This window comes from Giraffa tippelskirchi, chromosome 10 (assembly GCF_054371585.1).
Source record: "Giraffa tippelskirchi isolate mGirTip1 chromosome 10, T2T-mGirTip1v1.2.pri, whole genome shotgun sequence".
NCBI lineage: Eukaryota > Metazoa > Chordata > Mammalia > Artiodactyla > Giraffidae > Giraffa > Giraffa tippelskirchi.
Window position 1 is genome coordinate 3,694,795 of NC_137284.1, and position 24,480 is coordinate 3,719,274.

A 24,480-nucleotide genomic window follows, 5' to 3' on the forward strand; every position below is an offset into this window, starting at 1 on the left:
GCAGGCAGGCTGAGTCCAGCCTGGAGTCCTGGCTGCACCCAGGGACCCCCCCACCCAACGGTACCAGGGACATGGAGTGACACCCCTTCCCAGCACAGCTACATCCTCTCATGCAGTCCCTGCATGAGGGCCACTAGAATCAGGGTTACTGGACCAGGAGGAAGTTGGGGCTCTGGCGAGTGAAGCGGTCAGCCCCCGCTGCCCTTGCTGACCCCTCATGGCTTGCCCCACTGGACAATGTTGGTGTCAGCGCAGCTGCCCAGCTGGGCCACGGTTCCAACCCCGTGCTCCCAGAACCACAGGTAAGGTCGGGGTGGGGGGGTTTGGGGCAACGAGAGCCCTCAGGCACATCCAGGCTTGGTCCTGCTCCAGGTATGAGCCCTGGGGGACACTCTACCTGCTCTGTGAAATGGGTGGGTAACAGAAGCTGCCCCCACCAGTGGCCGGGAGGACTCACTGAGTCACAGAGCACTCAGTGTGGGTGGACCCTCCCTCTAACTCCTGGGACAGGCGCCCGGAGGCCATCCCATCTCCCAGCCCTCCATCCTGGTGCCGACGGCAGGCGCTCATTCCCCTGGGCATCCCAAGAGGGGCAGAGAAATGCACCGTCACGGAGAGCTGGCCGAGAAGGGGTTCCTCTCCTCGCAAATGGGGTGGGCAGAAAAGCCAGAAGGCCGCCCAGGGAAGGTTGAAGACACTGGCCGGTGCTCAGCAATGAAGCTGCTGCCGGCGGGCAGGGTGAGAGCGTGGGAGGGGGTCAGAGCCAGGTGGACACGTGGGCTCCAGGCAGGCAGGGCTGAAGGGCGCACGGCCTGCTGCCAGCATCCTGGGCACACCAGACTCCCAGCATCTCTACAAGGGGCTCCTCCTTATTTTCCAAACGGGCAGCTCAGATCTTCTGAGCTGACCCAGGGGCCGTGTGCAGCGCCGGAGGGTGGGAGTGCCCATCCTGGTCTGCCTGCCTGCACCATCCTCCCCAATTTTCTCCCCCACCTCCCCCCATGGGAGTCAGGACGCCTCATCCCCTCCTCCCTGTCTTTTTAAATGCTTGGCACCAAGTGCACGGTTCTGGAATGAATGTATGCATGCGTGAATGAACGACACAGGCATGGGTTTTGCACATTGCTACTGGTAGGGGTCACCAGATGAAGCATACAGAAGCTGAGACCCAGCCAGACCAGAGTTTAGACACTACCCCCACCCTCCGAGCTCCAAGACTCAGTTTTTCCATCTGCAAAATGGGGACAAAAACATCACCTTGACTGAGGTCGTGGGATGCTTGTGGGGACCGAGGGTGATGGGAAAACTGAACGGATTTTGAAGATGAACCCCTGAGCTGCTCCAGAAGGAAAAGCGAAAGTGTTAGTCACTCAGTCATGTCTGACTCTTTGGGACCCCTGGACTGTAGCTGGCCAGGCCCCTCTGTCCATGGGGATTCTCCAGGCAAGAATACTGGAGTGGGTGGCCATTCCCTTCTCCAGGGGATCTTCCTGACCCAGGGATGGAACCTGGGTCTCCTGCATTGCAGGCAGATTCTTTACCATCTGAGTCACCAGGGAAGCCCAAGGAAGGTAGAAAGATGGCTGCTTGAGGTGACGGAAGAAGAGGTCAGGGGCCAAAGTTCCCCTTCACAGTAGGTGTGTCCTGACTCAAACACCACGAACAGGGAGAGGGCGGTCTACCTGCCTCCCCAAACTTCCTCTACCTGCCTCCCCAAACTCTGAGAAAGGGACAGAGGAGGAGAGTGGAGCCCTGAAGCCTCAGCTCGGTTGCTGCACTGGGGCCCAGTGCATTCTTTCTTTATATTTATTTTTTTATTACAGTATAGCTGATTTACAAGGCTGTGTTAATTTCTGCTGTACAGCAAAGTGATTCAGTTTTACATGTATACACAGTCTTGCTGCAAATTATTCTTTTCCATTATGGTTTCTCGTAGGATGTGGAGCATAGTTCCGTGTGCTCCACAGTAGGACCTTGTTGTTAAAAACCTACATCTGCTACCCCCAGTCTCCCACTCCATCCTTCCCCCTCCCCCTCGACAACCACAAATCTGTTCTCTATATCCAGAACCCAGTGCATTCTTTAATTTGGCTTCTTACCTAGAGCTGGAGCTCCAGGAACTGAATTCACTCATTTGTGTGCAATAGACCAAGTTAGGGCATGTCTCAATGATCATTCTAAGAGAACCTGCTATATTCACTTTTTCCCAAAATGGGGAAAATGAAATCAGTGACCTGCAAAATTTCTTTCCATCTTGGGACTCTCTGAATTTCAACTCCAATCTGAACATCACTCTGAAACACTTTCACTCCAAAAAAATTTAAATTAAATCACTCGCATTGCATATTTACTTATGATTAATGGGCTAATTCCGTGATCCATAAACAGATCGTCTCCAACAGCAGATAATGAGTACGCGCTCTTATCTCGCAGGCAGGCAGATGCCAGCATCAGATGCCCTGTCTCCGGGGTGTCTGGGCTTGTTGGGACATAGATTCAAGGCCACTGACAGCCCTCAGTGTGAAGGAAGAAAGTAGAAACACTCGAAGATTAACACAAAGAAAACTTCATGAAATGAACTGCACCCACCAATCTGGGCTCTAGTTTTTGAGTTCTCTCTTATACCTCTTACTACAGGAACAAGGAAATGACCTTTACCCTTGAACTTGGGAATGAGAGCGAGGAGAGGTTCAGACATGGAGGCTGGGGCAGGGCTTATTCTGATGGCCAATGTAAATGATGTTGACACCCCCAGTATGGGATGCAAGTCTGGGAACCAGATGGGGACTTTCTGAAAGGCAGTCCACGCCCTCTGGGCTTCAAGTGCATGGAGCCGCCTTCGCTGGGTGACTCAAGGTAGTGAGTGAGCAACAATCGTTGGCGTGAGCAGTCTTGGGGATGCCCTGGGAGGCTCTCCCTGGCACAGCGCCTGCCCAGTGGCACGGACAGGCCCCCGGCTCCCAGAGCCGCTGCTTCCAGCCTCCCTGAGGCCCTCTCTCTCTGGTGGGATGCTGCTCAGCCTGCCTTCCTGTGGCCACGTGCCCCTGATTCACAGCCCTCCAAGCCCATCATACCTGGAACCTCCCCATAGTAAGAGCTGTGTGCAAAGGAAGACTCACCAGTCTCCTCTGGGCTTATCTACTTGTTTCTGGACTGGGGAGACCTTGAAGGAAGGGCCGAGTGGCCTCTCTGCAGACTTTGTGGTCCTCACCAGGGCTTGGGGGAGCAGAGAGCTTCTAGAAGAGGTGGGCAATGGGTCCCTGAAGTAAAGCTCTAGAACCCAGGAGCCATCTGTTAAGAGCTCCATTTTTCATTTCACAACTTGTCTCTCTGAAGTTGAATCTGGTCAACCTCTGGAATGTCTGTTTCTCTTCATTATCTTGGCTGCCACCCCTATCTCATGCCTCCTAATCTGTGCACCCCTCCTTCCCACCTGTGAGTCTTCATATACGCCATTTCTTTGTACAGAAGGCCCTACCCCACCCAATTATGGATATAACCGGCCCCGTCTCCTCCAGAATGTTCATCCCTCCAGCAGGCTGTCCGTGGAAACCCACCTCTGTGTCTTGGCTCTTCCGAGCTCACCTCCCAGCTGGTGGGTGACACAAGAGAGTCATCTGCCCCCCTCCAGCCCTCACTTTTTCATCTGCAGGAACAACACCTACCCTCCACGGTTACTGAGAGAGTAAAATGAGTTAACACACAGCCACTGGCCCATTGCCCTGGAAGCGTCCCTTGTCGCTGTCCTGGGTAACCTCCACTACTGCTCCTTGATCCCCAGCTGGGCGGGGTTCCCTGTCTCGTCCCCTGTGGGGGTGCCCAGGATCCCGCAGGGCCTGGCAGGCAGCAGGCACACACAGTGTGGGCTGAAGCGATGACCCCTAAGATTTCAAGGCCACCACGAACAGAGCTTCCTAACACTCCCAGCATTTTGGAGCAGGCCCAGCTGTAAAAGATGCCCCAAAGCCCATGGGAGCCCAGTTGTGATCTGCGGCTGGGGGTCTCTGCCTTTCCTGAAACACACGTCACAGGCACCTCCCTGGATGCCCCCATGGACTCCAGGGAGGCTAGAGAGGCCGGCAGGAGTAAGGCTGGACTTGGTCAGAGCAGAACAGGGCAGCTGGGGCCTCCTCATCTCCTGGGGAGGGGCCCAGCGGTGCTTGGGGAGGGGGGGGAGACAGGGGAGTCTATATTCTGGCCCCAGAGTCAGCGGGGCTCCCTGGCTGAGGCACTGGTCTCAGCCCTTTCCTCTTCTGGCAAACTTTGTTCTAACTTTAAGCCAAAACCCTGACGGGCGAATTCTGACCTGGGATCAGAGGAGACCCCCCCCCTAGGGTCTCGTGGTCACCTGGTCGGGTAGGTGCTGGCCCACGCGGCCTGGCTACCATCCAGGCCGCGGGGTTGGGGACGCGGGCCAGCGCGGAAAGACAGACCGGCGCCGGCGCCCGCTGCCTGGGGCGTGAGGAGCTCCCAGGCCGGGCACCCCGCACGGAGGCGCGCGGCTGTGGCCCGAGGCTGACGGCGCGGTGGGGCCTGGAGGCTGCCACCCTCCCCAGGCGAGGCGGCTTCCCCACCCCCCACCCGTTGCCCCAAATCGGCACCAAGGTGAAGGGAGCGTCCCACCCGGGGCCCCAGGCGCCGGGTCGTGCTCGAGCTGGGGGTGAAGCGGCTGCGGGAGGGGACTCGGGGCTGGGGTGGGTGGGCGCGTGCCTGCGGCGGGGCCCACGTGCGCCGCTGGGCGCCCTCCAAGCGCCTAGAGCCCCGCAGACCCGGCGCCTCCAGTCCTGCCCTCCCGGGGCGCGGCACAGGTGCGCGGCCCTCCCTGGCGATCGCGGCTGGCGGCCGCCCACACTCACCGTGCCCTCGGACGGCAGGTAGCCGATGTCCTCGATGGCGCAGATGTTGATGATGTGGACGCTGCGGTCCTCGGCCGGGAGCGTCGAGTACTTCTCGTTGACCCTCATCGCGGCCGCCTGTGCGCCGGGACCGCCGGGCGGCGCGCCCTCCCCATCCACGGCCCCGGCGGCCTCTGCAAGCGGACAGGCTGCGTTCGGGCGCGCTGGCTCGCAGGGGGCCGGGCCTCCCGCTCCGCCCGCCGCCCGCGTCGCCCTGCCCCGGCCCAGCCCCGGCCCCGCGCGCCGCGTTGCAGGAGCGCCCACCCCGCGGGTCCCGCGCCCGGTCGGGCCTGGACGCCCCGCCGGCTTCCTTCGCCTTCAAGAAAGATACCAGCGCTGTGCGCTCGCTTATGCCGGGGCGGCGGCCACGCGGGTCAGATTTTCCGTAGAAATTTAAACACAGGAAGAAAGTATTCCATCCCTGCGGGGCCCCTCCAAGTTTTATTTTTATCCGAGGAAAGTGCCCCTCGAGCTGCTTTTGAGGGAGGCCAGGGTGTCACAGCAGGGAGGGAACGTCCACCAGCCCCCACCTTCAAGAAAAGGGTCGGATCGTGGTAGTCCTGCTGCAGGTCACCTTGCAGCCGAGAGAGAGAGACGCCTCTGAGGTTGGAGTCACAAATGCTCTCCCTGCCCCTTCCCGCTCCACCCCTGGCTGACTCCTGATGGCCACTCAGCTCTCACCTCCTCCGGGGAGCCTCCCCTGCTTGCTGCATGCCCGCCCTGTCCAGCTCCTCCCCGGAGCCCCCACTTACCAAATGTTCAGAACTCTTGTGCCCAGGCACCAGCAGAGTCTGGAACACAGTTTATCTCATTGAACCCACAGCCCAATCCTCCTGTTGGAGAGGGGGGTTGGGGGTTTCAGAGGCCAGGGAAGTGGGTGGGCTTGCAGAGCTGCCTACAGAGCTGCCTGCACTCCTTGTATGATCTCTGCTACCTCCCTGAGGGATGGGGAAGGTGGCTTTGATCTCTCTCCTCCCTGGGCTAGCAGGGACCCGGCCCATGGTAGGTGTTCCTGGGTGCATTTTTAATCCTCAGTCCCTGCAGGAGGGGGATGAAGGTCTCCAGGGGCAGCCATGCTCCGGTTTAGCCTTTGGGGTTCACACTAGCAACCCTGCCCAGTGATGATGTCTTTTTTCCTGCCTCTCCATTTCCCGTTTATTCCTCTAGGTATGTACCGAATGCCACTTCCTCCAGAAAGCCACCCTGGACTGCCCCTCACTTAATCACTCAGGCCCAAGAACGTGTCTATACCTTGACGACAGCACTTTCTTTACTCCACTTCGTTTTACAGTGGCTTCCTACAGTTGCTACTGTAACACAGTCCATGGTGTCACAGAGTTGGACACCACTGAGCGACTAGCACTTTCCCTACTTTCATTGTTCATACAACCTGTTGATGCTCAATAATTGCTTGTCGCATGGCCACTGAGGAAGATTCGGGGTCTACAGAACTGATGACAAGCTGCCTTCTAAGGTCCTGGTGGCAGCAGCCTGTTTTGGCTCCAAGAATGGATTCTGGGATCAGATAGGATGAGGTGGGGGAGACGGGGTGGGGTCTATTCCCGCTTTGGCCCTGTCCAGCCCTGTGACCTTGGGCAAATCTCCTTAAGCCTCATGGAGCCTCTGTCTTCTCCCATGAACATCTAGTGTGTGTGAGCTCAGTGCTGGGCTGGGGGGCGCTGGGCAATGGCGGCCACGGTTACTACTCCTGTCATCTTTTCATTGCCATTACTTTCTCCCCTCCCCCATTCAGGCTCAAGTCTGTCAATTTCTTGAACTTGGAGAAAAGCAAGAGGTTACTCCATTCTTGGCCTGGCCTTGCCAACAGGAGCTGAGTGGCCATAAAGGACTCTTTATCTATACCTTGGACAGCTAGAGTTGGTTTGGAAAAGTGCACTAGGCTGCCCAAGATCCCACCAGAAACAGTCTTCCAGGGTCTCTGCCACACCTGGGAGATCTTGACCCTAAAAGTTCAAGTTTTCAGGGTTGGGAAGACTCATCACACACACACACACACACACACACACACACACACAGGATCATGCAACTTTATTCATCCTTGTTGGTAAACCACCAAGACTGTGTAAACCTAGTGTACCATCTTTCTAAATTTATTTTCAAGTGGCAGAGTCTTGCTGAAATCTATGAGATACAGTTTGTGAAGAAAGAGTGAAAAGGTAATGCCTCAACTCTGGGTACACTGACATTTCCAAACGTTTGGGAGGTGACGCTTGACCGCTGACCCTGGACGGACTCTGGGGCTTTGTGCCTGAGACCTGGGGGCTGCAGGGTAGGGGACCGTGTCTTAGGCTTGGCAGCTCCCTGTGTCCTCGCAGGACAGCGTTCCCTGCGGCTTTGCCTCAAAGGCTGTTTTTCTCCTTTTGTTTCTGTGGTTCATGCCTTAGCATGTTCAAGCTATCTGCTTGCCTGTAAAGCGTCCCTTTCTTCGCTGCACATCAGTAGATTTTCTTGTTCTGCTCCCCTCCTTCATCCATTTCCTCCTGACCCCTCTCCTAGTCTTCCCAGGAGGACGGTGTAGAGGTGCTTCATCAAGAGGAGGGGAATGCCCAGAGCAGGTACAAGGATGGTCGTCTGGGACCAGCTCTGACTCCGGGCTGCTTAAGGCCTGGACCAGGGGCGGGGGTGGGGTTGTGGTTCTTGGATCTGGGGATTCCACGGACCAACAAGAAGTAAAAATAACATTCCCCTCAAATCAGGAAGGGGGGGATGGGATTCTTCTAGAGAGATACCTCCAAAGTAGAAGGACTTTGCATGCGTGCGTGCTAAGTTGCTTCAGTTGTGTCCGACTCTGCGACAACATGGACTGTAGCCCACCAGGCCCCTCTGTCCATGGGATTCTCCAGGCAAGAATACTGGAGTGGGTTGCCATGCCCTCCTCCAGGGGATCTTCCCGAACCAGGGGTTGAACCCGCATCTCTTACATCTCCTGTACTGGCAGGCAGGTCTTTACCACTAGCCCCGCCTGGGAAGCCCGGAAGGACTTTAAAGGGTGCCTTGTGTGCTGGTGATGGTTTCTCCTTCTGGGTTCGCTGCCTTCTGCTGTCTCACGGGCCATCATGTTGGGATTCTGTCTCTCCTGTGAGTCGCTAATTGCTTATAAACAGATTTTCTAGATAAACTCTCGCATCAATTTTGCGTTTTCTTCTTTTTGACTCAGTGATCCTCATGGTTAAATCCACGGGGACGGGTTTCACCAGCAGGGTTAATTCTCGCTCACGATTACTGAAAACCGGCCTCATTAACTTTTATTGTGGGAAGTTCTGGACCTCCCGGCTCGCTGTGTTGTGCCAGTGTGCTGCCCGTTCCTGTCACTGTGACGCCACCCACCATTGGGCACTTTCGGCTCTGCTGACATGTTTAATAGTCCCCAGTACTGCAGGCACAAAGTGACAAGGGACACAGGAGGGGGGACTGAGCACCCGCCCGGGTGAATGATTCCTCTGTGAGAAGCTCTAGAGGGGCTCGTTTCCGCTTTGTAGCATCAGTTTCATCTCCTGGGGGGTGTGATCAAGAACGTCTTGCCGTCTGCCTGCCTCGTGCACATGTCTGAGCCTCGCCAGGCAAGCAAATCAAGCTTTGCAGAGCAAGCAGAAGAGGGCATGGTGAGCCTGGGGCAGGGGTCATCCCGCCAGGATCTCTCTGATATGGTGCTCTGCTGGATGGGGTGGGTGGGGATGGGGTTTTTCTGCTTGGCTCTGAGCACAGCTGGAGCTGGACCGTAATTTGCCTGGGGATGCTCCTGTGTCCCGTAGGATGCTCAGCAGCCTCCCTGACTCCCTCCCACCCCTCCCTCCCCAGTGTGACAACCTAACACATCTCCAGGCGCTGTCAGATGCCCCCTGGGGGCAAAACCACTCCCTGTTGAGAACCCTGTTCCCAGGCTTCAAGGAAGACCCAGGAGGTTGATCTTCCCGCCTCTGTTTCTCTGATGAGAATGGAAGCCTGGCGAGGTGCTTGGCTTTTTATTAAAGGTGCACGTGGTGGGAGTTTGGGGTTGTTTTTAATAAAATACACAGGCGCCTCCTGCCCCCCAGAGCTGCTCTCAGTTGGTGGAGGGGCTGGCAGAATCCAGGGCATGCCAGGCTGCTCTGCCCCTCAGTTCTGGCCACGCCTGCTCGGGCAGCCTTCTTCCCAGGATGGATCTCTGCGCTCGGTGGTGCTAAATAAATGCTGTTGAGTCATGGGCTTCCCGGGTGGGGAGAGGAGCGTGGAAGAAGTGAGCAGCTCATGACTCAGGGCTATTGTGAGGGCAGGGCCCCCCCCATCCTCCGCTAGCTGGGCCCCTCGCCCCCCTCGCCTCGGAATATCCGAATATCCGGTGGGCAATCCTTGCAGAAAGAAATGAATGCCCTACAGGTATATGACCTAACCTGCTAAAACTGACTCGGATGTAATTATCCCCAGGGGAGACATGCCCGGGGCATTTATAACTGAGATATGGTGGGCGGGAGACTGGACCCCTGTCATTTCCTTCCCTCGAATGATGTCAGAACCCTGAGCAGAAGCTGGTGAGCTGCAGCTGGACAGGGACACTCTGTGGGCATGGAGGCCGCCAGCTCAGGGCTCTGGACCGCGGCCAAAGCATGAAGTTCTGTCTGGGGGATTTCCCCCAACAACAGAATCCATGGATGCTGTTTCCATCAGCAGGTTTTCAGATGTTTTAAGTGTTTTGTTAACCCAAGGCCCGCCTTTGAAGAATTCCTAGGAACTCTAAAAACACGCCCAGGGTAAGTTAGAACCCAGCCCCTCACCTCCTCCTGGAAGCCCTTCTGGTTTGACTGGCATTACTCATCTCTGTTCTGCTGTCTGTGTCCAGGCACTCAAGCCCGTTTTTGCTCCACCCTCCTCATGTCTTCTTTATTTCTGCACTCTTCACCACCCCTCCTGTCTTTGGCACAATATAGATTTCCCTGTTTGTTTATTTATTTAACAAGCAGTGGGGCAGCACTTACTACAAGCCAGCGGCGTGCTAAGCTCTCTGCAAATATTAACTCGAATTCTTACAGTGATTACAACCAGCTGCAAGTGGATTCACACAGATGTATCCCCCACCCCACCCCGACCCCGCCTGGGGTCCTTTCTTTGGAGATTTGGGGAGAAGTCCAGACCAAGTTTCCAACAGCTCCCTTCACACCAGTGATCCTACAGGTATCATGACCCGAATCCCCATGATGATGAAGCTTGGGCATCAGAAATCCCACCCACCAGGGATAGGATGCAGGATGCGACCGGGCCAGCCCTGGACCACCCTGCCCAGCAGAGTGTGGAGACTCTGCTCACAGTATGCTGACTGCCCGCTTCTTAAAATGAAAGCCCCATCCAAACGCCTAACGCTTCTTCTTGGGGCTTGAAAGAATAAAATAGTTTCAGCCTGCCCTGCTCTGAGAGGGAGCAATTTCCTTTCGTCAACGCTACCTAAGAGAACAAAGGATTTCCAAGTCCCATGCACAGGTCGCCCTCATCTGGGCTCACACCACACCAGGCGGAGTCTTCAGGATCGTGGAGTCTCTTGAGAGATGAGAACCAGGTGCTCCAGGCAGAAGGTGGCACGAATCTCCAGTCTGCAGAGCTGGGATGTTGCTCAGCCAGTGTCCTTGGAGTGTGTGAACCCGGGGAGTTGCTCTCACCCACACAGCCCAGCCGCCTGCCTCTTCCACGTGCACACATGCATGTGTTGAAGTGCATCACACCTGCATTATTGCCTCCTGTGTTCAGTGGCCACACACAACCCTCTATTTCCCTAAAGACCCTGATGTCACAGCCTGGGTCAGCAACCTGAGTCTCCTTCTAGAGTGGATCCTCTCGGACTACCCCGTGTGACCTCACACGGCTTCCCCAGAGATCAAGCAAAACCAGAAATCCTTGGACGGAAGATCAGGCTTAGCTGTCGTTATGGGAAGATACTGGAGCTTTCCTGTGAGATTCCAGAGTCAGAATAAAAGATCTGGGATTTTGTGGGGCCACGGCCTTTCCCAGGAAAGCTTGCTGTTCCCGTGGTTGTGCCTTCACATGTGAGGGGTTCAGTGCAGAGCTTCTGTTTTGTGTCACGACGTCTGCTAGATCCAGAGCCTCCATCCTCTGTTGGTCCAGAGTCTCCATCCTGCTGCCGAGCTGCTGGGCTGCAAGCTTCTCTTGGGTACAAGCTCACTGTGTCCTGCGTCCTGGGGCTTGCCCAGCTGGACACCCAGCCCAAAGCAATGACCCGATGTTTTGGGGAGGTTGTAAAAGAGCAGATGGACAAGGGCACCAGCTCTTCCTGCCCCAGTGCTGGTGATCAGAACTTCGAACCTCCTCTGGGTTTGGCACACTGGAACTCATCCTCCTGGTGCAACTTTCTGGTGCACTAAAGGAGTCGATTTTTGAGCCTTACGCAACAGCGCTGTCCAGTAGGGATGTGATGTGAGCCACTGGCAGTCTGCAATGCTGAAACAGCCATGCGATATTTCAGCTGCTAAGTCATGTTCGACCCTTTGCGACCCCATGGACTGCAGCACACCAGGCTTCCCAGTCCTTCACTGTCTCCCAGAGTTTGCTCAAATTCATGTCCATTGAGTCGGTGATGCTCTCTAACCATCTCATCCTCTGCTATATCACAAGGATAAAAATCATCAGGGGAAACTGATAAAATACTGTATGTAGTTTGTTCCATAAAATGTTATCTTTTCAACATGTGATCAGTATAAAAACTGTTGAAGAGCTAGTTGACATTCTTTTTGTCCCATAAGAATTCGAAATCTAATGTGTGTTTCATGCGTACACAGCATATCCCAGTTCAGACAAGCCCTGTTTCAAGGGTCAGATCCGCATGTGGTCACAGGCGAGGTACTGAACAGTCCAGCTACAAAGCCTTTCCTTATTATGCAGGACAACTGTGTTGGATGGCTGTTATTTCTGCTTTGTATTTTCTGTGTTTTCTAAGATTTCTGCAATGAACACAAATTAGTTTTATCACCAGGAAAAGGAAGACTATTATTAAAAACTCTGACATACCATACAGCCTGCAGGGTTATATCAGACCCTTTTGATTGTTTGAGGAAAAATGGCCACTTTAGAAAACCACCTTTGCTAAGGGCCAGTTGGAGACACATTCCTAAAATATTTTGACAGTTTAGTCTTTAATTACAAACCTATCTGATTACACGGCTGGCCACACAGGCTTTTTAGTGAAGGAGGAAAGAGAGTCTCTATTTGGAGACCTGAAAGGCATCACCTGGCCCACCTGAGGGCATCCTCCGTGGTCCTCAAGCTAAGCACCAGTTCAGCACGTGTGAGCTGTCTGTGCCCCCTACCCGAGCACGGGAGCAGACGTTGTCTGAGATACTGGACCAGAGCATGGGGTGGACTGTTTTCTCCTGCCTACCCAGAGGACTCCTCAACCCTTGGGCTCCTGGCCCCTGGCCCTTCTGATAGCACTGCCTGGGCTGAAGGGGGGAGGGGTCATTCATTCACTCACCCATGACTTACCCACTCCTTCGTTCACTCATTCAATCATTCATCATTCACACACTCATTTATTCATTCAAATCACCCATTTGCTCCCTCGCTCATTCACAGATGCACTCATTCATTCTCCGTCCATTCACTCACCCGCTTGCCCATTCCTGCACTCATCCTCTGGCTACCTACCCCGTCCGTCCATCCATTTCTGTTTCTCTCGGCAGATTTCACCCCACCCCCCACCCACTGCATAATTCCCTTCATTGTCTCTGTTCTTGTCTGCCCCACCCGCTCCCTTGGCTAGAATGTCAGCTCCAGGCTATTTTGTCGTGATTCATTCAGTGACTTCAGATTTCCGTGCCTGAAAATGACACCAGAAAGTAAGCCACAGGACGGAGGGCAAAGGTACAGAACTGAGCCAGTGGTTCAGTGAGTATGGGCCCCGAAGCATTTCCGTTAAGATGTAAAATATTTGGAGGAAGGGAGAGAGTGAGAGAGAGGAACGTCTGTGTAACCCATGAGGAATTCACTTGGCCCCTTCAACCTCTGTGCACAAACGCATGCACGCACACACACACACACACGCACACACATGGTCACACAGAGACCAACTCATCCTAAAGCTTAAAAATGGGCCCACAGTGTTTAACCTCCCCCTGAGGCAGGAGGTAGATGGGCCACCCACCCTGGAAAGCAGCTGACGTTCATTCCCCCAAGAAGACAGAAACTCCAAAATATCAATAACATGACAATGGAAAGAGGAGGCTGGGCCCTGCTCAGATAAAAGATAAGAGACCACATATTTCTCATTCTCGAAGTCAAAGAGACGTTCCCAACTAGAAAGTTCCTTGGAGGTCATAAAGAGAGGGGACACCACCCTACAGTAAGTGACGTCAACTACCCATAGGCCGCTTCACCGGAATCCATCTTGGCTGAGAGATGCTCAGGCGCACATGGGAGGTTCCTGAGGTAAACCCAATATGGACTCAGACCCAGGCAGAGCCAGATGATTGGTCAAAGGAAGTGAAGAGAAGTCGCTCATTAGTGTCTGACTCTTTGCGACACCATGGACTGTAGCCTGCCAGGCTCCTCCATCCATGGGATTTTCCAGGCAAGAATACTGGAGTGGGTTGCCATTTCCTTCCCCAGAGGATCTTCCTGACCCAGGGGTCGAACCTGCATCTCCTGCATTGCAGGCAGACACTTTACTATCTGAGCCACCAGGGACTCCCCAAAGGAAACCCAGAAGAGGTGCCCCATAAAAGTGATTAAAACCACCACGAGAGCACAGCTCTCCCTGTGAGTTGCCCCGTGCGTCTACACACGTACAGTACTCTTTTTCCTTCTGATAAATACTTGCTTCTCTACTTTTCATCTTTGTGGGAATTCTTTTCTGCAAAGCCGAAGGGCCAGGGCCTTGTCACTGACCACTGGTCTAACGGCTAGGACCTGGGGCTCTCACCACTGCGGCCCGACCTCAGTCTCTGGCTGGAAACTGAAGCCTCACTTCAACCCGCTGCAGGCTGAAGCCACGAAGGTCACTTCCTCACACTTAAAGGGTCCACTCAGAAGCTCATCCCCATGGCACCCCAGATCCTCCAGGATCTGCAGTCCTGCAGATCTCAGGGGGCCCAGGCCCTCCCTCTCTGTGGTGCCCGCACCCCTGCCTCCAACACCATCACTTCCCAAAGCGGTGCCTGAGGGCCAGTTTCTCTGCTTGGGGTGGGAGAATGATTGCATCTGAAATCAGGCTTTCTGGAAAACCAAATGTCTTCTTTTTTACCCCCTGCCCTGGTGAAGCTCCAATACTTTGGCCACCTGATGTGAAGAGCTGACTGCTTAGAAAAGATCCTGATGCTGGGAAAGACTGAGGGCAGGAGGACAAGGGGGCGAAAGAGGATGAGATGGTTGGATGGCATCATCGACTCAATGGACATGAATTTGAGCAAACTCTGGGAGATAGTGAAGGACAGGGAAGCCTGGCGCGCTGCAGCCTTTGGTTTCCCAATGAGTCAGATATGACTGAACAATAACAACAACCGCTTCCACCCACCCTTAAGTGGCAAGAGAACCCCTTGGAGGAGGAATTTTTAATTAATTGATGTCTTATTCCACAATTCTAGTCTCAGGGCAAGCTCCTTGAGATGTTTATAAGGATCCACTTTTCCCTCCTGCTTTCCCCCCTATTTGGCAGGGAGGCTGACCTCTGACCTCAGCCCCAGACCTCTCCTCTTCCTGAAGAAGTCACTCCCGGTTCCTTCCAGCCCCTTCCGGAAGAGAAAGCCCACCTGGTCCTTTGTTGGGGAGGACATCAGTGCTCCTAATTCCTTTTGTTAGGCAGTTAGAATAGAAAAAAGGAGTCCAAGATGCCAGTTAGAGGAAGCAGCGATTAGAGCAACCACGCAGAGGACAAAGAACGGGAAAGCCCACAAAAAGGGACGCTGCAGGCCAGAGTGGGACCCTCCGGGGGAAGGCACATCCAACACGCCCCTTTGCCTGATTGGTCCTGAACACGCGCCTTATTTACATTCCCTTCCCTGATTGGTCTTGGATACAAGCCCTATTTTGCATGGGACAGAACCAATCAGGGTTCGGGGATGCTTAGGGGAGGGAACAAAGGTCATGAAAAGGCAGACCTGGCCAGAGTGGGACCACTGCTGTGGGGGTTGGTCTGGTCTCATGTCGTGAGCGTGTGCTACTTGCTGCTTGCTTAGCAAATCTTGCCTGCCTGAACTGTCCTGGTCTGTCATTTCAATTCTTTGCTAAGATGAGAAAAGAACCGAGGGGAAAACACCGACCTGATAATTTCAAAAAGAAAACAAGGGGGAAAAAAAAGACTCCAGATAGTGTCCTGAGATGGGCCCAGGCTTTCGTGAGCAGATGCACGTCAATCACTTTGTGAGGAAAAGTGTATTGAGGGGGGCGCTCTGCCATCCCGGGGGAGACCAAACCACTCGCCCCTCCAGCCTGAGAAAGGACGTGGGCCTGTGGCTTTGGGCTGAGACCCCAGCACACAGCCTCCTGCCTCAGAGCTAGACGGGCCTCTGCAGCTGCCTTGACATTTGGGGTCAGCTTGCAAGGGAGGAACCAGGTGGCAGGTCCCACCTCCTTTTCCCGTCAGAGCATTGTGGACTTCAGGGACCGTAAGAGGAGACCACTCTTCCTCAAATGAGGGCTGGATTCCCTCTCTATGGCCAGACACTTGCTAATGACTTCACAGGAGTGACCTTTCCCCCCTGGGTCCCTGCTCAGGTATCACCTTTCCAGAAGGCCTTCCCCATCCCCCAACCCCGCCCCTTTGCTCGGAAGCACCTGTCACCTCTTTATGCCAGAGAATCAGGGCCAATTATCTGATTCTTATCTGTCACTCTCCGAGGTGTTCTCGGCACCGGCAAAGCACACACAGCAGATTGTAAAAATATTCATAGAAAGTGTGAATGAGTGAATATCCTGTGCTTTGCTGGCCTCCACAGACCCCAGAACCATGCGGAGCAAGCACTCTTACGACTAACAGCTAATTCTAATCTGATTCAAACAACCCCTGAGTCACCTGCCTTGGCTGCAGAAGGCCTGGAATCTTCACAAATGGGTTCTCCCCCAGGAGCCAGGAGGATGGAGGGGCTGTGGGAGAGAGTCCTGGGGCCTCTGGTCCAGAAGCCGCAGGACCCCGGGGAGGAGCCCTCATCAGATCTCTGACCTGCAGAAGGGAGGGAGCAGGGCTGGGCTCCAGGCATCTGTGCTTCCAGGTGGCGCTAGTGGTGAGGAATGTGCCTGCCAGTGCAGGAGAAGAGAGGCGTGGGTTCGATCCCTGTAGTGGGAACACCCCCTGGAGAAAGGGACGGCAACCCATCCTAGTATTCTTGCCAGGAGAATCCCATGGACAGGGGACGGTGGGCCACAGTCCATGGGGTCGCAAAGAGTAGAACACGATTGAGTGACTGAGTGCTGTTAAGGTCCCACTGTGTGCGGTCCAGGAGCTGCGAGTCCCAGACACAAGCAGGAAGACAGATCTGCCCACACAGAGCTTTACGGTCACCCAGGGAAGTCAAAAAACCCGGGGAGAAGCTCGAGGAAGAAAGATCACGGTAGGTTCTGGAAAGTTCTCCAGAGTCAGTGGTTCCCAGCTGAGCCCTAAAGGGTGACCGGGAACCAGGAGAATGAAGAGGAGGGGATGGCTGCTCCAGGGAGCGGGAAGGTCTGCAGGTGAGGACGTCAGGGGTCTGGTAGAGGAGATGGTGAAGCCTGGAGGGAAGGGAGGGCAGTGGGGAAGGCTGAGGTCTGCAGGTTCATCCATCGTATCGGTGTCCCTCCACCCCTGGCCATAGTACTGTACCCCGGTCCCCCTGAAGTTACAAGGGGACACATGCAGAGAGTGGGGTGGGCAACTTCCCATGAGCAGGCACAGTGGCCTCACCACAAAGGTGACATTCACAGCCACTCAGGAGAGGGAGACCTTGGGAAGACTTTGACAACCAGACTCTGTTTTCATGCAAATAAAAGGATTTCTCATGATTGCCTTGCTGCTTCCTTTTTAAGAGCAAGGGGAGAGGGTTGCATGGGAGAGAGACCAAGCCAGCTGAGGGGGGGGGGGCGGGGCGGTGGGCATCTCCTCCCTCCTGACTGTGGTGCGGCTGTGCCTCGGGGGTCCCTTCATCCACCATCCGCCGTTGGGGGGAACGTCCAGATGATGGGCTGGCTTCATCCCTGTGCCTGGAGGTATTTAACATTCTACAGGAGAGCAGACATCTCCGCTTCCAGGCTTGGGAGACCCACAGAATCATCCCATCATGGGAACGATGTCCAAGATTTAGTCGGCCATCCAACAAAGCTCCCGCATCTCATCCTTGCCCAGACAAGCAGCCACACTTCTCTCTACTCCCTGTCCCCGATTAGGCCATGAATCACTCTCAACTGCATAGTTTCAAAATCCTTTGTTCTGGGACATGGACAGATGCAAGCCAAGTGAAGACTCGGGGTAAGCAGCTCTGTGTGTGTGAGTGCTTGGCCTCTAGAGTGGCCCTCCTAGAGCACAACCTCCTCCATCCTTAGCTCCTTTTCTCCTATAACCACCTGAATGTCTGCACTGCAGCCCTAAGCTCTTCATTGAGACAGCAAATCTCAGGAGAACAGGCAAAGTACTGATCTATTTCACGCTATTGTTGCTGTTCAGTCTCTCAGTCATGTCTGACTCTCTGCGACCCCATGGACTGAAGCACACCAGACTTCCCTGTCCATCACCAACTCCTGGAGCTTGCTCAAACTCATGTCCACTGACTCGGTGATGCCATCCAACCATCTCATCCTCTGTCATCCCCTTCTCCTCCTGCCCTCAATCTTTCCCAGCATCAGGGTCTTTTCCAATGAGTCAGCTCTTTGCATCAGGTGGCCAAAGTATTGGAGCTTCAGCTCCTGAATCAGTCCTTCCAATGAATATTCAGGGTTGATTTCCTTTAGGATTGACTGGTTTGATCTCCTTTCAGTGCAAGGGACTCTCAAGAGTCTTCTCCAACACCACAGTTCAAAAGCATCAATTCTTTGGCACTCAGCCTTCTTTATGGTCCAGCTCTCACAGCTGTACATGACTACTGGAAAAACCATAGCTTTGACAATTACTAAAGTGTAAATGACTTTTTCTTTCCACGTACTTTTACTAGGTGAACAGAGCAACCAGCATCAGGCCCACAGACATCTGGGGATGGGGGAAGTGGAGGAAGGGAAAAAACTTCCCATGGCAAAGGGAAAGGGAAGAAAAGTTAGAGAGAAGAGGGAAAAAGGGAAACCTTTATTTTCTGTTGGTCTGACCTGGACCCAGTCCTTCACTGCCCACTGCCTCGACTCTGGAGGCCAGCGTAAATAGGGAGGGTCCCGCATCTGTTCGACCTCTAGGGGCAATTTTAAAGCTCACCTCAGTCCAGGGCATCCCTCTGAAAAATCTCTCCAGAGCAGAAATAGGAGCAAGAACAGAGAAAAAGTGCTGAAGTCCAGCAAATGGCTCAGGATGGAGATTGAGGAACCTGTTTCTCAGATAAACATGTGGCCTTGAAGAACCAGCCCTGGGGGTGGGGGCGAAGGAACTACGTAGGGGTCTTCCCAACAGACGGACAACAGATGGTGCCTGAAGCACGGCCATGCTTCTGCTCTGTGGATACAGGTTGCAAGACCCCACCCTGGCCCCGATCTACCCCCCAGGCTGGGGCTCCAAACCGCCCCCCCCCCCCGCCCCAGCATGATCTCGGGAGCAGGAAGGGCACCGCCTGGCATTTCAGAAGCCTCCTTCCTTCAACAAGTGATAAATATGCCGCGTACCCATCGTGGGAACAGCCTCCCTCTCTGTGCTGCACTCCCCACGTGCAGGCACCAATACACTTCCAAAGCGTGGAGACTTCCAGTAAAGAAGGCAGAACGAGGAAGGAGGTGGAAGAAAAACAGAAAAACAGGAGAACAAGGGAAATAAAGAGAACACAAAATTCCCTGAAAGCGTAAAGACCTGCATTTCAGAGAAGAGGGGTGGGAAAGCCCTGAGGTCAGAATCAGGACCTCCCCTCCCTGCCTCCTCCGTGTCATATTAAATACAGTTACTGTGGTGGCTTGACTTTGATTTATCAAAGAGCCACCAAAAGAAGGGGGAAAAGATGTGCTATGAGCTGATCCTATTTCTCCAGAACCAATGGGTTTCCAAAGCCCGGGGTGGGTGGGCACGGAATGCCCGATTTTCATTATCACATGTAACGAGACACCAAGAAAACGGTGGGTGAGACACCTGGGGGCGGCTGGCTTTCCCAGCAAAGGGCACTAATGCCAGCTGGTGTGGTAAGACTTGCATTAGCATAAATGTAATCTTATCTTTGAGAAACGCAGGACTTGCTCAGCTAAAATGCCCATTCCTGCTGCCAGGCTACTGGGCAGCAGACCAGGGTGGAACTTCCTGGGATTAGAGGGGCTGAAGGATCCTGGTGCTTCCTTCCCGCCCACCCCCCCGACCCCCTCAACAAACTTATAGCACCAGGCACACTCGGGCCTGTGGCAGCGACTAGCCCAGGGAAGTTCAGCGTCTTGGCTAATGTTTAGGTCAGATTTCACATTCTGAGATTCTCAACTGCCCCCAAGGCTCGGGGGGGAGGTGGGTTTGGGACCCACCTGGTCTCAGGGGAACAGACACGCACGCAGGTGACCGTGGTGCTGTAGGACCAGTAACTCTTTATGGAGAAGGTGCGGAGTCCACAGGAGCCCCAGAGGGAGGGCGGCTACTGGACCCTCTGCCCACCTCGCTCCAGCCTGATCCCTTCAGGATTGTGCACATTTGTTCCCAAGGCTCTGCCTTTGCTTGCCAGATTCAGCTCACTGGGAAAATGTCTTTAGGGCCTTCTGGAAGATAGGTCCCTGGGGAAGGATATCTGGAGCACACACCCATCCTTTGCAGGTGTTTGTAAATATCTCTCAGGAGTGTGGCACTCCACACAGTGAAAGGTTCTCATCCGGATTCCATTCTGAATTCAGGCCCACCGCATCTTCTTACTTAAAGAAGAAAAAGTCATGTCTGTCTTCTCAAAGTACTCTTGGCTGCATTCCCTATAGCTCGTCCTCACACAAAGTCTATGAGATGCACGGCACAGGTATCATCAGACCATTTTGCAGATGAGGAAACTGAAGCCTCAGCAAATCCAGTGACCCACTCAAGGTCATGCACTTGGAAGCAGCAGAGGTAGGGACCCTCCCCTGACCACTTGAGCCCAAGAGCAGGCTTCCTTCCCTACTGTCAGAATGAAATGCCAACTCTCACGGCCATGCGGTGTGCACGCCCCTCAAAGGCATAAGAGGATCTGCAGGAGGCAGCTGGGAAGATGCGGAATGGGAGCTCTGCTTCTGGCCACAACAGTGAGTGATGGTGTCAGTCATCCTTCTGCCAAGGACAAGTATGGAAACTGGATAAAAACAACCAGAAAACCCTCTAGGCATTGGGATGATTTGGAGGACAGCCGAGGCAGATAGGACTCGAGGGCTAAGATCCCAGAGAGGAGGAGGCCATGGAGAACTGGGCTCAACATTCTGCTCCGTCTGTTCCCAAGTTGCTCATGCACAAGGGTGAGCAGCTGAGAACGGAGGCAGAGAGAGACAGCTAAGACCATGCAAAGGCAATCAGAGATGTGGCAGTTTCTTGATTCTGGGAAAGCAAAAACTGCAGCTCAGGGCTCACCAAAGAAGTCGGGGGGTGGGGTGTTTCTGGTAAGCTGTCCGGGTTTCAGATGAGAACCCTGAAAGGCTACAACATTCCAGAGGGAGACCAGCCTTCCCAAATCCTGAAGTCCAGCCTAAGTCACCTCCAACGCTATAGGAACGAGCCAAAGAACCTAAGACCCTCTCTGGAAGAAGCAAACGTCATTCAGGACCACCCCATTTTTCACACATGATATGTAGGAGTCAATGAGACATTACCACAAGTGCCAGGAAGCAGGGTCAAACCATTAAAAATCAAGCAATATAAACAAACAAAGGAGTCGGAAGAGATGGGTCCGGCCCGGAGTTTCCCACAACGCGGACAGACACCAGGCCACCTGTAATTACAAGCGTGAGAAGCTCCATCAGCCTCAAGCGCAGACATACAAAGAAAACCGCAGGTAACCGCAGGCACACCTGGTTTTATTGTGGTTCACTTAATCATACGCTGAAGACACTGCATTTTTTTTATGCAAATTGAAGGTCTGTGGCAACCCTGCATTAAGCAAGTTTGTCGGCCCCATTTTCCCAACAGTATTCGCCCACTCTGTGTCTCTGTGTCACATTCTGGTTATTCTTACAACATTTCAAGGTTTTTCATTATTCTTGTGTTTGGTGTGGTGATCTGTGATCAGTGACCTTTGCTGGTACTGTTGGAAAAAGATTATGACTTGCAGAAGGCTCAGATAATGGTTAGCACTTTTTAACATTAAAGTATTTCTTACGAGTAAAACAAATATTTATTAAATAAATAAAGAAATACTAGAAAGAAGAAAGCACTTTGAAAATAAGTTTTGACACTTTTGCTTTTTTGCTTCCTATATGTTAGTTCCATGAAATAAAATGTTACAATTTTTTTTAATTCAACTATCGTGGTTGTTTTAGTCTCTAAGTAGTGTCTCACTCTTTTGTGATCCTGTGGACTGTAGCCCGCCAGCTTCCTCTGTCCATGGGATTTTCCAGGTAAGAATACTGGAGTGGGTTGCCATTTCCTTCTCCAGGGGACCTTCCTGACCCAGGGACTGAACCCACGTCTCCTGCATTGGCAGGCAGATTCTTTACCACTGAGCAACCCGGGATAGGTGATAGTAAATCAAAATAAGTACATTGTTTTTTAAGACATAATGCTTTTCCACTCTTAAAAGACTATATTATAGTATAAACACAATTTTTAAATGCATTGGGAAACCAAAAAATTCACGTGACTCACTTTATTGTGATATTTACTTTATTGCAGTTGTCTGGAACCAAACCTGGAACATCTCTGAGGTATGCCTGCATATAATAGTGAAACTGGTGAGAACAAAGGACAAGGCAAAAAGCTCTTAAAAGCAGCCAGAGGAAAAAAGAAATCATTTTCAAAAGATCAATAATAAGGTTAATGGCTAACACTTCCACAGAAACAATGGACACCAAAGACAATAGAATGGTACATTTAAATTGCTGAAAGAAAAGAACAGCCAACTTGGGATTTTTATATCCTAAGCATCTTTCAAGAATGAAGATGGGCTGTAAATATATAGAAGATTTAAATGAAAAAGTAAATTTGTTCATGATGCCACGGAAACTCAAAGAAAAGAAAATATTCTTAAAGTATTATTATAGGTAGCTTTTTGTATGAATAAAGACTGGATTTAACGTTGCTTTGGGGGTTATGCATCCGGTCCCATTACTTCATGACAAATCGATAGGGAAAAAGTGGAAACAGTGATATTTTATTTTCTTGGGCTCCAAAATCACTGCGGATGGTGACTACAGTCAAGAAATTAAAAGACGTTTGCTCCGTGGAAGAAAAGCTATGACAAACCTAGACAGCATATTGAAAAGCAGAGACATCACTTTGCCAGCAAAGGTCCATATGGTCAAAGCTATGGCCTTTCCAGTGGTCATGTAAAGATGTGAGTATTAGACGATAAAGAAGGCGGAGTGCCGAAGAACTGATGCTTAAAACTGTGGTGCTGGAGAAGACACTTGAGAGTCCCTGGAACAGCAAGGACATCAGACCAGTCCATCCTAAAGGAGATCAGCCCTGAATATTCATTGGAAGGGCTGCTGCTGAAGCCGAAGCTCCAGTACTTTGGCCACCTGATGGGAAGAGCCGACTCACTGGAAAAGACCCTGATGCTGGGAAAGGTTGAATGCACAGGACAAGGGGGCGTCAGGGGATGAGACGGTTGGATAACATCGCTGACTCAATGGACATGAGTTTGAGCAAACTCTGGGAGGTAGTGAAAGACAGGGAAGCCTGGCGTGCTGCAGTCCCTGGGGTTAGAAGGAGTCGGACACGACTTAGCCACTGAACAACAACAAATAAAGATATATGAAATACGTTAAAAAAAGAAAAGAGTGAAGGTGGAATAAAGATGTCTTCTGATGAAGGAAAACTAAGAGAACTAATTGTCTTTAGGTCTGCTTGGAAAGAAATACTAAAGGGAGATTTTTAGATAGAAGGGAAATAATTCCAAATGGAAGTAAAAAGGGATCAATAACACAGGAAAGTGAAAGTGAAGTTGCTCAGTCGTGTCCGACTCTTTGCAACCCCATGGACTGTAGCCTACCAGGCTCTTCCATCCGTAGGGTCCTCCAGGCAAGAGTACTGGAGTGGGTTGCCATTTCCTTCTCCAGGAGATCTTCCCAACCCAGGGATCGAACCCGGGTCTCCCACATTGCAGGCAGATGCTTTACCATCTGAGCCACCAGGGAAGTCAACACAGGAAAGGGCAAATCTAAATAAATATTGATTGTTTAAAATGGATAATAGTGTCTTGTCACAGTGGGGGAAGCAGAGGGTGGGACAAATTGAAAGAATAGCGTTGATGTATATATATATACTACCATGTGTAAAACAGATAGCTAGTAGGAACCTGCTGTATAGCACAGGGAGCTCAGATTAATGCTCTGTGATGACCTAGAGATGGGGTGGGGGTAGGAAGGCTTAAAAGGGAGAGGATATTTGTATATATACAGCTGATTCACGCTGTTGTACAGCAGAAACTAACACAACACTGTAAAGCAATTATCCTCCAACTAAAAATAAATTAAAAAAAATAATAGTGTCTTGTGGGGATTGAAATATAATTATATTATACATATATAATTACCTTACATATAAATACTCCAATTAAGTGACAAAGTTATCAGATTAGATTTTTTTTTAAACATCAACTCTATACAATTCAGAGAAGGCACACTTTAATGTAAAGACTCAGAATGATCACAAGTTGAAGGATGGAGGAAGTTATACATGCAAACACAATCAGAGAGGAAGCTGGGATAGCTATATTCATATGAAATAAGGTAGATTTCAAGGTAAGAAGTTTTGCTATAGATAAAAAGGGGTGTCTTATAATGACACGCCAATTCAACAGAAAGACACTGTAAACCAACCATACTCCAATGAGAATGGTTCATGGTGGTCCCGTGAGGGGCCCAAGCAGGCCCCAGAAGTGGGCTGGGGGCCATTTGGGTAGGATCTTTGGAGTCGGAATGTTTAAGCATGGTATCAAAACTGGGTGTGGTGCAGGGTGGGCAGTGATTTCACCCCTCGGGGAGGGGTGAGGAGGAGGGGATGCAGAGAAAGGTAGGTGCAGGGGAAGGTTCTGAACAGGGTCCCTCTCGGGGGCATAGAGAGAAGGAAGCCCGTGATTACTAACAGGAACGAGGAGTCAGCATCACTGCAGTCCCTACAGACACAGGGAGATAATATGAGGGTGCCATGAATACAGAAATACGTTGAAAAAGTTACATTCCAGAAAAACACAATGTCTTTAAGTTTTCCTACTAAGAGATAAACAACCCCTATATCCTATATCTATGAAATACATTTGACATATGATTTAAATCCTTTTCACAAAGAGAATTCTAGGTCCATATGGCTCTACTGGTGACATTTTCTAAATATTTCAGGAAAAAA

The 24,480-nt window shown here is 52.2% G+C and overlaps 1 protein-coding gene and 1 long non-coding RNA gene across 15 annotated transcripts in view; one reads left to right on the forward strand and one right to left on the reverse strand.

Moving 5' to 3' along the window:
- ANO1 (anoctamin 1) overlaps nt 1-24,480 on the reverse strand; it is a 174,394-nt gene that overhangs the window by 90,144 nt on the left and 59,770 nt on the right. For 13 of the 14 annotated variants that reach the window (XR_014066601.1, XR_014066605.1, XR_014066602.1 and 10 more), the window contains exon 2: nt 4,857-5,029. Coding sequence is in view for 10 of the 14 variants with exons in the window: in XM_081533798.1 (XP_081389924.1) it covers nt 4,857-5,029 (173 nt within the window). In the remaining 4 variants the exon portion in view is untranslated. Of the gene's footprint in view, nt 1-4,856; nt 5,030-5,425; nt 5,524-24,480 lie in introns of those variants that run through there. The other variant, XM_081533799.1, reaches the window with a different exon arrangement.
- LOC145524531 (uncharacterized) lies at nt 18,797-23,045 on the forward strand. The gene is made up of 2 exons (XR_014067637.1): nt 18,797-20,968; nt 21,805-23,045. It is a non-coding gene; the product is annotated as an uncharacterized LOC145524531 (long non-coding RNA).